We start from the raw sequence: 13,133 nt of genomic DNA on the forward strand, positions 1-13,133 counted from the left end.
GCATATGTAGGGAATGAGTAACAGGATATTACGTATTGTGGAGATATTTTAATTCCAACAATTTTAACAAGTGGTATCAGAGCGAGACCGCTCTTCACCGGACTAACCGCCGGATGAGCCATGATCCAGATCTAACCATGTGGTTTGAACCTTAAACAAAGGAAGTATGTGCTTCCGTGTCTGAATCAAGATGACCAGACACCAGGTGAGAAGTCCTAGTAAATAGGTCGAGTGAATCGAAGGACAAAAAGTCCTAGTTGCGACTAGGTGGGAAGTCCTAGTAGGTCGAGTGGACTGAGGGGCAAAAAGTCCTAACTGCGGCTAGGTGGGAGTCCTAGTAGGTTGGATGGACCGAGGGGCAAAAAGTCCTGGTGGGTCGAGGATTCAGGCATCAAAAACGACGTTGAGGGGGGCCTGTGGTCCTTTGTTTGAGGGGGGGATTGTTGGGTTGTAAGGATGCAAACATATCCACATCTAAAGTACATGGAAAAGATCATGAAATTAAAAGGATGGAAAGTATCTTCATTGGTATAAGACCTTTTGGAGAAAGCTCAAGAACAAAGTCATGAGGGTTTAGACTCAAAGTGGACAATATCATACCATTGTGGAGATATTTTGATTCCATCGATTTTAACAGCTTTATCAAAAATAATATTAGAGGATTTGTCAACCTTGAGAGACCTCTTGTTGTATACCATGTAAACTTTACTTCAGGATCAAAAATAAATGATCATTGATGTTAAGGATATAAATCTTATGACCAAACACCTTAAGATACTTAATTAAAGACTTTTCTAAACTAAAGTTCATATAGGATTTTCAATAAAAAACCTATATCGATAAATTGTATTTTGGATATGATAGGTAACATTGATTGTCTTAGCCCAAAGATAATTAGGAAGTAAATATGCATTCAAAATAAACCTAGACAACTCTTGTAGGGCTCAATTTTTCCTCTCCATCATCACATTTTATTAAGGTGTTTTAAGATGAAAACTCAAGTATATACTCATTTTCATTTATGAAAACAATAATTCTCAAATTCACCGCTATGATCATTCCAAATCAAGTTAATTTTGAGATTTTTTTATTTTCTACTCTTTATTAAAATCTAAGTAACGTTTATACTTGATTTAGTCATCTATTATAATCAAATAATATTTACTCATTCAAACTATCAAAAAAATCCAAATGCAAAAATTCTAAAGCTAAAGAAGTATCAACAATTGAGGTTTGTCTTCTTGACACATGTCATATATCTTGTGTTGATGTATTTTATCTTTGGCAAGCCTTTCAACTCCTTTTTAGACACCATTGAGGTTTGTCTTATGTTAGTGTGTGACAATCTCATATGTCACAACCAAACTTCCTCTTGTCAAGTCATTATCATACTTAATAGAAAAGTTAGAAACACAAGGAATATTTATGGCATTATGTTATTCCCCCCCCCCTTATGTTATTCCCTCAATCACCTTATGTAATCTTCTTGGATCTTTTCGTACCTTGAGTCACCGAGCCTCCAACTTGGACACCCAAGTAATTCAAGCTGATCCAATGTCACCTCAATGTTTCTCATCCTATGATCTCTTGATTGCCTCATACAACCTTCTTTGATCTCTATGGATCTCTAAGCCACTAATGCTAAGTCATCATTCATATTATCACTCGATCTTATTGAGCTTGAGTTCTCCACGCTCCATGTATGTTCTCATAAGTCCCTACACACTCAAATACAAATATCAAATCATAAGACAAGACTTAACTAAAACTCTTTACCCATACATCAAAATTCAAAATCGCACCAGATTACTTGGGGTACAATTACACTAATAAGGTAGACTTCTATGCAGAAAAAATCCAAGAAATACACCTTACTTGCATTATTGACTCAAATTTTCACACTTTGTCCGATTTGCAAGCACTCAACTCCTTGACTTGTGTGGACTATTAGATTTCCCTAGGTTCACATTCCCCATTGGACCAATTCAATCTCTTATTATTTATCTAAATATTCAAAAAAAAATTATTGGATATTATTTATCTAAAAGATTGAATTGAAATATAATGAAGGGGAGCCTTGGCGCAACGGTAAAAGGTCGCTGCCATGTGACCTAGAGGTCACGGGTTCAAATCCTGGAAACAGCCTCTTGCCAAAGGCAAGGTAAGGCTGCGTACAATGGATCCTTTCCCCGGACCCCGCATGGCGGGAGCTTCGTGCACCGGGCTGCCCTTTTTTTTTTTATTGAATTGAAATATAATGAATCATTTTTCAGGGAATTATCAAATACTTATTCATTTAATCGGAATAAAATAGGAAATAAATCATTATCGTTATCCATTCCACTCCAGTTGTAAATGAAATGAGAACAAATCGCCTCATTCAGTGAAAATATACAAATGAATTTATGCAAAAGAAAACACATAATTTTTCCTTACCTAAAAGGAAAAAAATAAAAAAATATTTAATAATCGTGGTCGGCAGGATTCGAACCTGCGCGGGCAGAGCCCACATGATTTCTAGTCATGCCCGATAACCACTCCGGCACGACCACTTGGTTGAGTGGGTTCTTCTATTATAATAAATTAACAATTTGATTAATGTGAATTTTTTAATAAGAGGATTTTTATCAAAACTATCTGGCTTGGGCATAAGTCTTTAGCGTCAGTTTGTAGAAAAGTATATTTTATCTTTTATATATTAGTATCATTGAATCATATTAATTTCGATATTTCTACATGATCTAGGCATTAGTTTGTGCTCTTTTTTTTTTGACAAGTTTTTCTTTTGCAGGGACGGAGCCACGAGGGGGGCAGGTAGAGGCCACCACCCCCCAGTTTTTTATTTTTTTGAAATAAATTACTAATATTTTAATATATGTATTTTAAAATTAATAATTAATTATTAAATATTTAAAATGTGGTCCCCTCTCGTGGAAACTTGCCTCCGTCCTGTTCTTTTGTATATATTAGTTTTGTTGATTCATGTTTCTTGAGGAGTATGCCATTTGACAAGTATGAATTTTCATGGATTTTAAAAATTTATGAAATTAATCTTAAAATAGCAATAAGATTATGTTTTTTTTGTGTAAGTTATCTCCATCATTTAATTTTATTATTATTTTTATCTATGTTAACTAAACTTCTTAATTTGTATTTTATATGATTATAATTACAATTAAATTTTTCATTAATACCTAAAAGTTAGAGGCAGTATTCTAGTAACTCTACACATTATAACAATGTGAAAGATGGTCACTCTGAAAATTGGACTTTTTTACATTTGGAAAAAGTTCACTTTTTCAAGACTTCATCATTTGCTAAAGATCCGTTAAACTTTTATCAATGTCCATTGAACTTTTTCATATTTATTCGGAGTTCACTCTTTCAAGACTTCTTCACTTGCCAAGGATATCTTAAACTTCTATTAACACTTCTTAGACTTTACCTTATCATGTGCTTCAACCCACTTAGACTTTTCTAACTTGTGCAACTCCTATCAAGTTCTTGCATCAGCATACTTCACATCATTATAATAACATATAGTAACCTTAACTTAAAGTTTTTGTCAATCGTTTTCAGTTATATCAAAATTATCAATGCATCAATAATCTTCCCCTTAAGCCAAGCCTCTTAGAGTATGATTCCATTGACATTGATCACTTGGGGCATGGTTGTACCAATAATCTTTTTTGTGATTGGCAAATCGTTTAAGTAGGTAATAATGTAGAAAATATTTCTTAATTTCCCTAGTTTCAAGTCTTTTAGGGTAATAATATACATTTATTTTATTTTGATAATCCAGGTATCTGGATTTGGGTCCAACTAGTCTGGGAGGTGGGCTGCCTTCCCCTTGATTCGTCCACTAAATAAATCTGAAAGTGCAACGACTTATGACATAGCTGCCCAACGGTCCCAGTAGTTCGAGCATTGTGAGTGTAAGGTGTCCCGCATGGAAATCAAAGCATGAGTGCTTGAATAATCCACCATGCCTCTTATTTCTACATTGCGTCCATAGAAATAACATGCAAATATCAACTTAAGTCATCCCACCCCCGAGTTATAAGAGTTGGGTGACGTGTGCTTTAGTGTTTATGTAGGTTCTTACTTAATAATCTAGTTAATTGGAGGTTGATCCGAGTTGACTGGCATCATTAATCAATGAAGGATTCAACTCAAGTTGAACTAGTTGTGAAGAAAGTGTTCTAGATTTAGCAGTCAATTGATATGAATTTAGTCAATAGGATAGTCGATTGATATACAATAATAACAACCAACCATTTTTCCCACTGAAGGGGTCAATTATATGGATCATCCTACGTTATTGGACTCGATCTCTTACTATTTCCTCATCTATATTTAAATAACTTTTATTATATTTTATCGTTGCTAATCAAGTCTTTTATAATCTCCCTCTTCCTCAATTAATGCAAGTATTTGTTATGTTCTCACATCACCTAATTATGACATTTATTGGTCGCCTAAGTATGTCTATACCATCTTAAACACATCTCTCATAATTTTCTCTCAATATTAGCCATGCTAACTCTCTCTAATATTTTTATTTCTTATCCGATTTATTCTCGTATGTCTGTACATCCACCTTAATATACTCATCTATGTGACTCTCATCTTTTGCTCGTGTTCCTATTGTATAACTCAACATTCAACTCCATATAATATAGTAAGTCTAAACGTTATTTTATAATTTTTTTAATACTTTAAAGGTACTTTATGATCACAAAGAATATTTAACACTTGATGCCGTTGGCAATCGATTGATATACTATTGAACTTGAAAAAAAAATTGTTTAAAGAAGATCTTATCTAGAGAGGTTGAATGGCAAGGTTTGAGTCAACTGTAATGGCTTCAAGTCAGTTGGATGGTTAATGAACTGATTAGAGATAACAATTGACATATAACAATCCCGTGATTAACATTTCAATCGATTGAAGAAGGAACTGAGTCGAATGACATTAACAAAATAGCTAAGTGAAATTTATCCAAACATAGATTGAAGGATATAAATAGAAGGGCAAAGGAGCTCAAAAAATAACAACAAAGCTATAATTCTAAGGCTATTCCATAGTTCTACAAAACCTTATTTATTTTAGTTAGTCTTTAATGCTAAGACTTGAAGGTTTATACCTTTAAGCCCTTAAATTTTTTAGTTGCAGTTGTTGGGTTTTTTTTTTCCTTCTATTTGTACAATGTTCTTCCACCTTTGGTAAGAAAACAAACAGTGAGTTTTTTTCTCCTTAGGCAGTAGCACGGTGCAACGGTAGAATCATAGCTGGATTCTCTTAAACGCCACGGTTTGATTATAAACTGGAGCATGCATATTCTCTATTTTATTTGATGAAAAAAAATGAGAAATGGTATGAAATACGATTACCTGGATGAATAGGACTATCACGTGATGGAATGACCGTGTTGCGGCTCATGATTTTAATATCCAGATGGAATATGATGCTCAACGATAGGTTAATCGTGAAGGTTGGTTGTCAGTAACCTCAACATGAACACTTCTCAAATTTATTTTAATAGTCGATGAAAAATTTTTATGCATTTATAGGATTAATCTATAGGCTATGAATTACCAACCACCTAAACTTTATTGTGTTAGAGCTTTATTTTCTCTTTCTAATATTTTTGTTGCACTTATCTTTTACATATAGTTGTGCAAGAGAAAAGTGTTGAATTTTCAGGTCAACCATTATTCATCCCCTTAGCTAGCTATCTGATCACTATACAAGAAAAGAGCTAAAGCAGAAGGCTTCCTTGTACTCATCACTATACAAGATGATGGAGTCTTGTCTTCCTCATCTGAAGAAAAGATTGAGCCAAGAGGAGTGACAATACTTAAATTTTTGAAGATGAACTATGTAAACTCAACCCGGATCTTTATAAGCAACAGATAAATTACATTCTTTCAGCCAAACATTCTGATCGAACACCCATATCCGACCTAGAGCCTGATCAGACCAAGAGTACAAAATAATGTCAATTTATTGACTTGTGTTGGTCCTGAAGATGGCACCATTGTCTCAATGATCATCTTACAAAACTGTGTGTAAAAAAAAAATCTTACTACCTTCATCGTGTGCTTACATACTCAAAAAGATGATGTTACTATCTCTCAAAAATGCCTTTAACATAAATCATTCCTTTCTCGCTTAGGCGAAGCTCTTTCCTCAATTGCTCTACTTGTTGGTCATCACCGCGGACAATGATTTCTGAGATATTTCCATCATCACCAACCATCATCTTGACTTTGATCTCTTCGTTGCGTGATGCCCGTTTCCAGTAATATAATCCCCTAAATCACCATTAACACCATATTGTATTTGCTGCTGATGCTGTAACTGATAAATGTACAGAGTTAACTTGTGCAGTTCATTCACAAACTTACGCGAGTGGGCTTAAGACGGTCACCCAAAACCAGTTATTGCCTCCTTCGGGGACTGCAATTGATAGAACCAGGCCAACACTAGCCAGACTGATGCAGGTGCAGAAGGTCAATAGTGCTGCTTGCCCTCTGCTTGGCACCATCATGCCTTCAAACCTTTGGACAAAGTCTACAAATAAGATCGGAAAATTGACCCTTCTCTATCATAATAAAAATTAAGGGTCTGTTGAAAAACAAGAAATCTAGGAACAATTTGTGAGTAGAGTTCATTGCCACCTAGAGGACTTTTCCTTAGGAATGACAGTAATGAATGTGAGAAGAAAAAAGTCCAAAGAAATTCGAGTGAGAAAACCAAACAACACAAGTTCTAGGAAAATTCTATAAACCTCATCGGAAGACAATGAGGACTACATTTTAGGTTGATATAGAAAATGAAAAATTGATAATAATGTAAACATCTATGGCTTTGTCAGGATCATCCTAATGTGTGAAGCAGAAAAACTAAGGAGAAAGGCTGAAATATTTACTGCCAATGTTCAGGTTTCATCCTTGCTTTTTTCTGTGTTGTTGCAAAAGGAAAAACAAAACTGAAGCTTTGACTGCGGTTCTATTTGTCTACAAACTGCAAGCAACAGAAACTAACAAGATACTCATAGACAGCAGCAGAATGAATAGGGTTGGCATTACTCCGTGATGAGAAAAAAAAAGTCTTTTAATGGTATATTCATGAGATTTTCAATTGTCAATCTCACAAGCAAATCTCGCTTTTATGTTTACACGAAACCACAGGCACATCTTATACGAAACGGTCTAAAAGTTTAGAGTTCATTTGTGTGCCCATTCTGGTTGTTTAATCAAATCAAACACACATTCTATTGCTTCTGTACCTAACTCTTCCTAAACGGCAACATAGATGAAAACCAATGAACAAACTACTTTAACATAGATGAAAACCAATGAACAATTTGTTGGCATTCTTCTCAGTGTTCTAATCAATGACAATTAGCTTCCTGACACTTGATAGTTCTATGATATCCGTGAAAATCAAATTGCCATTATTTTTAAACTATTCAACAAACCTAACTATTGCTTACTAAGTAAACATTGTTGTGCTAAGCTTCTTTATTAATCATTTCACGTTCCGGATCAGATTAACCACACATAGACACATGGACAAGATGAACATCTTAACTTGGATCTTGCAGAGTACATGTGTTGAGTTAATTTATCCTGAAAAAAGTGTAACCAATTCGATTGTATGTTATCCCTATCATCTTTCAGTATGATAAAATCAACATTTAATCAAGAAATGCACTTGAAATTAACAGAGTAAAACAGATCGAATTGTTTATCCAAGAACCAGTTGCCAACACTAACATAACGTTCAATGTTAAACCAGCTTACTGGAGTTTCGAGAAAAAATATTGCTCAAACAAAATGGATGAAAGAAAGGGATAGATTACGTGATGGTCTCGCCGCGATCGGAGACGGCAAAGTTGTTGCGAGTGAAAAATGATAGGATTTCTCCCGCCACCTGATTCGGCGTCACCGCCGCTCCGTCTTCCCTAACAAGCGTCTTTTGAACTATCTGTTCTTCCAATTCGATGCCAGAAAACAATAGAAAATGCATCATGGGGGCGAAATCGCAAGAACCGTAGCAAAAAAAATCCAAGAATCCGAAAAGAGCGAAGAAGAAAAGAGGGACCTTGGATTTGACGGAGCGTTTGATGAGGGACCAGAGGCCAGGCACGGAGATGACGAAGAGCCCCAGAGAGGTGTAGTAGCTGGCCTGGGAATACCCGACGTTGCCGGCCGCCGAGGAAACGTCGAGGAGCAACGGCGGGTCGGGGAGGAGGGCGAAGCGAGCGATGAGCGTGGGCGAGGCCCTGCGACGCCGCCGAGGTCCAACTGCAGTTGGGGAGGCGATCCATCGGCGCAGGGGAGCAGGGTGAGGGAGAAGAGGCGATGGGAGGAGAGGGCAGGCCACTGCCATTATCGCTCTCGCCGCGCGACGGTCTGCCCGCTGCTGTGCTGTATCGCCAATGGTTGGACGGAGGAAATCAAAGATTAAAAACAAAAGAAAAAAAGAAAAAGAAAAAAAAAAAAGAAAAAGAAGGATCTTAATTCAGTTAAGATTTTTTAAAATAAATTCGATCAGTTATTTCAGTTAAATTTAAAATTTATTCATGATTTAATATTATTATTTTTATTAATAAAAAATATTTTGAAAAAAAAGAAAAGAAACACCTTTAATGACTATCTCATTGATGATGTTGTAGTGATCAAAGCCATCTTTTTATTTAGTTAAATTGATTATTTAAACCACAAATTTATCACTTTTCATTTATAAAATATAAATTTAGAAAATTCTAGAAACCAAGAAGCTAAGTTGGGTGTATCAGTTAGCTTATCAAGACTAGGTCTAACATGGTATGCTCTTAGACCTTATCCATCAGATGAATATCTAGATTGTCAAAGATTGTGCTTAACCTTTTTTTTTTTTAAGTTAGCATCAGATATCTAGCTTTTAAAATCGATTAATCTTGATGATGATCAATTCGATCACATAAAAATTTCTCATCAACTATCAGAATAAATCAAAAAATACTCACAGAGGCTCATCTAGGTGGCTAGCCTTCTTAAGTTCACTTCTCATTCAAAGAAATATGTTTTATAATACGCTGCAACTAAGACTCGAATCTAAGATCTTTGATTATTCATTAGAGGATCTAACTACTGCACCGTAGTCCCCGGGGCATGCTTAACTTTGATAATCCCTTTTAAAAGTATAATGATCTTTTTATAAATATTTATAAAAATCAAAATCGCTATTTGAGAAAGTTGTAAAAAAGGTTAAGCTACTAACATGTAGAGGTTGATGAGACTAGTATTAAGTTGGTTCACTTTCCATAGTTGTGACTACAAATGCATCCTTGGTCATATGATTTGTTGGCTAAAAATTTAAGATTGTTTTTCCTTAGACATGTTAATGTCATAGGTCAGAGGATGATTTTTAATGGATGGGTCTAATCTAACTAGATTTACAAACTCATTGGCCTTAACTAAAATTCATGAAATCTAGAAGCAAAATTTAGGATTCACATTAGATAGATGTGTCTAGCAAGAGTAGTTGATCCAATGAGTTTAGAAGTTGCATTAGAAATAATTGGTATCAGGTGTTGGTGTAATTATGTCCCAAGTTATAGAGCTCAAACATATGATTTTGATATTTTTGACAAAGAGTTTAAATTAGGCTCACATAATTGTTACTGGTGTTGTATGTCAAGTGTGTAGGTGCAGCTTGCTTGACATTAACATTGTAAGTAATGAAGTTCAAGTAGATCAAAGTCAATCACATATTTGACATATGAGAAGTCTAACAAGGGTTGATAGGAAAAAGAAAAATCTAATAAGAGTTGGAGATGAAGAAAGTTCAAGTAAGTCGAAGATTAAATACTTAGCAAAGGAGAAGTCTAGCAAGCCCTTGCAGATAAAAAAGTCCAATAAATATTGATAGTTAAAAATAGAGCTGTCAAACGGGTCAACTCATGACAGGGCGGACCAACCCATGGCGGACCCATCATATGGCGGGGCGGGCAAACCCACCAACTTAGCGGGTTGGAAAATCTCCAATCCAACCCAACTCAAGGCGAGCCGCGGGTTAGGCGGGCTAACCCACGGGCCTGTTAAAAAATATTAAAAATATTAAAAATTTTAAGTTTGAATTATAATTTAAATTGATTAAGTTGAAAGTTTTAAGTTTGAACTATAATTTTTAAGCTTGAATTATAATTTAAATGGATCAAACCCACTAATTCATTAAGTTTTCTACTTTAATTTTAAAATTTAAAATAAATAAATAAACTTTCTCAATCCGCGAGTCAACCCAAGCCCGCCGCGGGCCTAGGCGGGCCAATCCATCTCAACCCATCTTAAAATGGGTTGATAAAATTTCAACCCAATCCACCTAAATTATTTGGTAGGGCGGGCCAACCCGACAGGTCTAACCCAACTTGACGACTATAGTTAAAAAAGACTTAAAGACAAAACCTTTTGGCTAATAAGGAAGACCTAGAAGTGAGACCTCTTAGTATAGAAAGACCAAGAGGCAAGGCCTCTTGATAGATAAGGAAGATTCGAGGACAAGGTCTTTTAGCAAGTAAACTCTAAGAAATGTGTTGGGTAAGGAGAAAAGTATTGGGTATATCTCTTACTTGTATGAAAACTTAACCAAGAAATAGGTGTTTTGGGTTTAAAAATCAATGACACAATCAATAGATGGTCACATACAGTTGACTGTATAGTCAGTCAACTAAGAAGTTAACTCAAGATAGACGGCTCACAAACAATAAGATTGTATTTCAATTTGAATCAACATAATGATAATTTAATTGACTAATGCATGATTAGTTTACTAGGCATTCGCTTCTAGCAAATAGCAAGTATTTGTTCTAAGATTAGTTGATTAAACCTCAAGTCAATTGACTTATATTAGTTTAGTAAAATGAGTAGTCAACTAAGGTTCTATTTCGAATACACAAAATATGTTTGTATTAATAGAGTCAACTAATAGTTGATTGAAGCCAAGTCAATCAGCTAATTAGTTGACTAAGTTAATCTTTGTTAATGCAATCATATATGCCCAAGGAATATAGTTTTGATGTTTGATAACATTTAAGTTAAGACTAATGAAATGTGATCTCACTTGTGCGACGAAGGTGCAGGGAAAAGTCCTCACAGATTGGAGATCGGATGCAAGGCAAGGAAAGTCCAAGAAAGTTGAAGATCAGATTCTTGGCAAGAGAAATTCCATGTAGGTCGGAAGATTGGATACAAGACATGAAAAGTCCAAGAAGAGCAAGGACCAGATTCTTAGCAAAAGGAGGAAATTCGAATAGATCACAGATTGAATGCAAAGGTGGATGAAGACTGAAGATGAGGAAGCTCCAGGCACGAAAGTCCAGAGAACAAGAGGTTCATCTGGCATCAAGTAATTGGGAATAAGGGTAGAGAACTTTCGATGAATTCAACCTTTAGAATGGCTGACAAAAGAGATTCAGTCGATTGATACAAGTATCAATGATCGATACTCTAGAAAACAGAAGGAAGACTTTTAGTTTGGATCAAAGTATCAATCGATTGGAATCAAATAGAAGCAGGTATATTCAATTGATGATATTGTAGGATCGTGGATGCGCGCTAGAGGGGGGTAAATAGCGCGTATGTCATTCGTTCATTTTCGTTCCATCATAAATCACTAAGCAGCAGAATTAGATAAACATGCAGGGACACGCGGATTTTACTTGGTTCCTAATCCCCCAGGGTTAATACGTCCAAAGCCTATGTACGGGAGGCGCCCGTCCACTAGTGGTCTCATTTCTGAACGTTGTTCAGAGGCGAAAAAGCCCATCTTACAATCCAATAAAGAATATAACAATAAATAAAATAAAGTAAGACAAGTAAGGAATTAAACCAAACAAGTGACTGCCAATCTGGAAGTCCTGAGCGTCACGCACTCCTCTTGAAACTTTTCCAGTTGCACGAGTTTAGTTTCGTTCGTGTTCAGTAACACCACTAGAAGGAGAGGATGGATTGTAGTTGTTGTTTTTTGATTGTGCCCGTTCATCATCCTTATATAGCCTCTTCCAGGCAACTGAAAATCTTATCCAGGCGACTGGTAAGATCTGATCTGATCTGATCTTCTCGATCTTATCCAGGCTGGGTCTTCCCGATCGAGTCGCCTGGATCCACCTTCGAGTCGCCTGGACAGTCTGGTCGACTGGATGGGATAGAGTCACCTAGATCCAATTGACTAAGGTTTAACCTGAGTTGACTTCGGGCTTGGTTCAACTGTCTTTGTTTGCTTCACTTATGTTTTCTCCATCTTGCTTTCAGCTCCTGGTTCCTATAAGACAAGCATACAAACAAACAAACAACCTAAGCCTTACCTTGTGGGTCTAACTTTAAATTTCTACCGAAATCCTGAGTTAGTCTGATGCATACTGTTTTCACACTAAGAACGCACCCTTACCCACTCCACTCAGGAGAGTTTTGCCAACAAGTCCTCTAGACTTGTTGGACTTCCCGCTTAGCCATGATCCTCGACTCCCAAGATTTGCTGCTAGGTTATCGGTCTACCTGACCGTCTAAACTTGCACCAAGCATTCGGTCATCCTGACCTTCTTGGATTTTTGTCATGCTTTTTGGTCCTCCAGACACTACCTGGACTTGCACCTGGTGCACTTGATCTTGTAAAGATTTCTGCCTGATCCTCCAAACTAGGACTTGCCTTTGCCTAACCTACAACTAGGACTTTCCCTGCCTAGCTTCACTTACCAGGACTTCCTTGTCCAATCTTCTCGGACGATACGAATGTCAGAAGGACCAGAAACTCTGCCTTCCTCTGCTGGCTTCATAGATAGTAAATACCCTCGACACCCATCGTCTAACATCCTCTGAGCATGAATAGCAGAAATAATAGATATCGCATCATTCCGAGTACCAACGAATTCCCAAGAGGGTTGATCCGCAGGTCGGAAAGTAACCACTCTAGCTCTGCAGTCCACGGTAGCATGATAGGTGGCCAGCCAATCCATACCCAGAATAATATCGAACTTCATCATATCCAATACCTGAAGATCTACCGTAAGGAGGTGACCGTCAAAATCCAACTGACATCCTCTGATCTGCTGATTAGTAGTCAACACTTCACCCGAAGGTAATGAT

At 36.4% G+C, this 13,133-nt stretch overlaps 1 protein-coding gene and 1 non-coding gene across 2 annotated transcripts; both read right to left on the bottom strand.

Annotated features, from left to right (window-relative positions):
* Positions 1-2,470: 2,470 nt before the first annotated feature.
* TRNAS-AGA (transfer RNA serine (anticodon AGA)) lies at positions 2,471-2,552 on the bottom strand. The gene has a single exon. It is a non-coding gene; the product is annotated as a tRNA-Ser (tRNA).
* A 3,330-nt stretch (positions 2,553-5,882) lies between these two features.
* Positions 5,883-8,429, bottom strand: LOC141845602 (protein COFACTOR ASSEMBLY OF COMPLEX C SUBUNIT B CCB1, chloroplastic). Its single transcript, XM_074733665.1, has 4 exons — positions 8,113-8,429; positions 7,871-7,995; positions 6,411-6,563; positions 5,883-6,317 (listed from the first exon to the last, which is right to left on the bottom strand). Exons 1-4 carry the CDS (start codon positions 8,398-8,400, stop codon positions 6,131-6,133), a joined length of 753 nt encoding a protein of 250 aa, XP_074589766.1. The 5' UTR covers positions 8,401-8,429; the 3' UTR covers positions 5,883-6,130.
* Positions 8,430-13,133: the final 4,704 nt, after the last annotated feature.

This window comes from Curcuma longa, chromosome 14, assembly GCF_044706935.1.
Source record: "Curcuma longa cultivar G26 ecotype Majalengka, Jawa Barat chromosome 14, ITB_CL_G26_1.1, whole genome shotgun sequence".
Taxonomy (NCBI): Eukaryota; Viridiplantae; Streptophyta; class Magnoliopsida; order Zingiberales; family Zingiberaceae; genus Curcuma; species Curcuma longa.

Excerpts from the sequence above, each read along its gene's own strand:
- LOC141845602 (XM_074733665.1), bottom strand. The coding sequence starts at position 8,400 with ATGGCAGTGGCCTGCCCTCTCCTCCCATCGCCTCTTCTCCCTCACCCT. Across the intron at positions 6,564-7,870 it reads GATCGCGGCGAGACCATCAC|GTTTGAAGGCATGATGGTGC; the intron begins GTAATCTATCCC and ends CTTTGTCCAAAG. Across the intron at positions 6,318-6,410 it reads ACCGTCTTAAGCCCACTCGC|GGGATTATATTACTGGAAAC; the intron begins GTAAGTTTGTGA and ends ATGGTGATTTAG.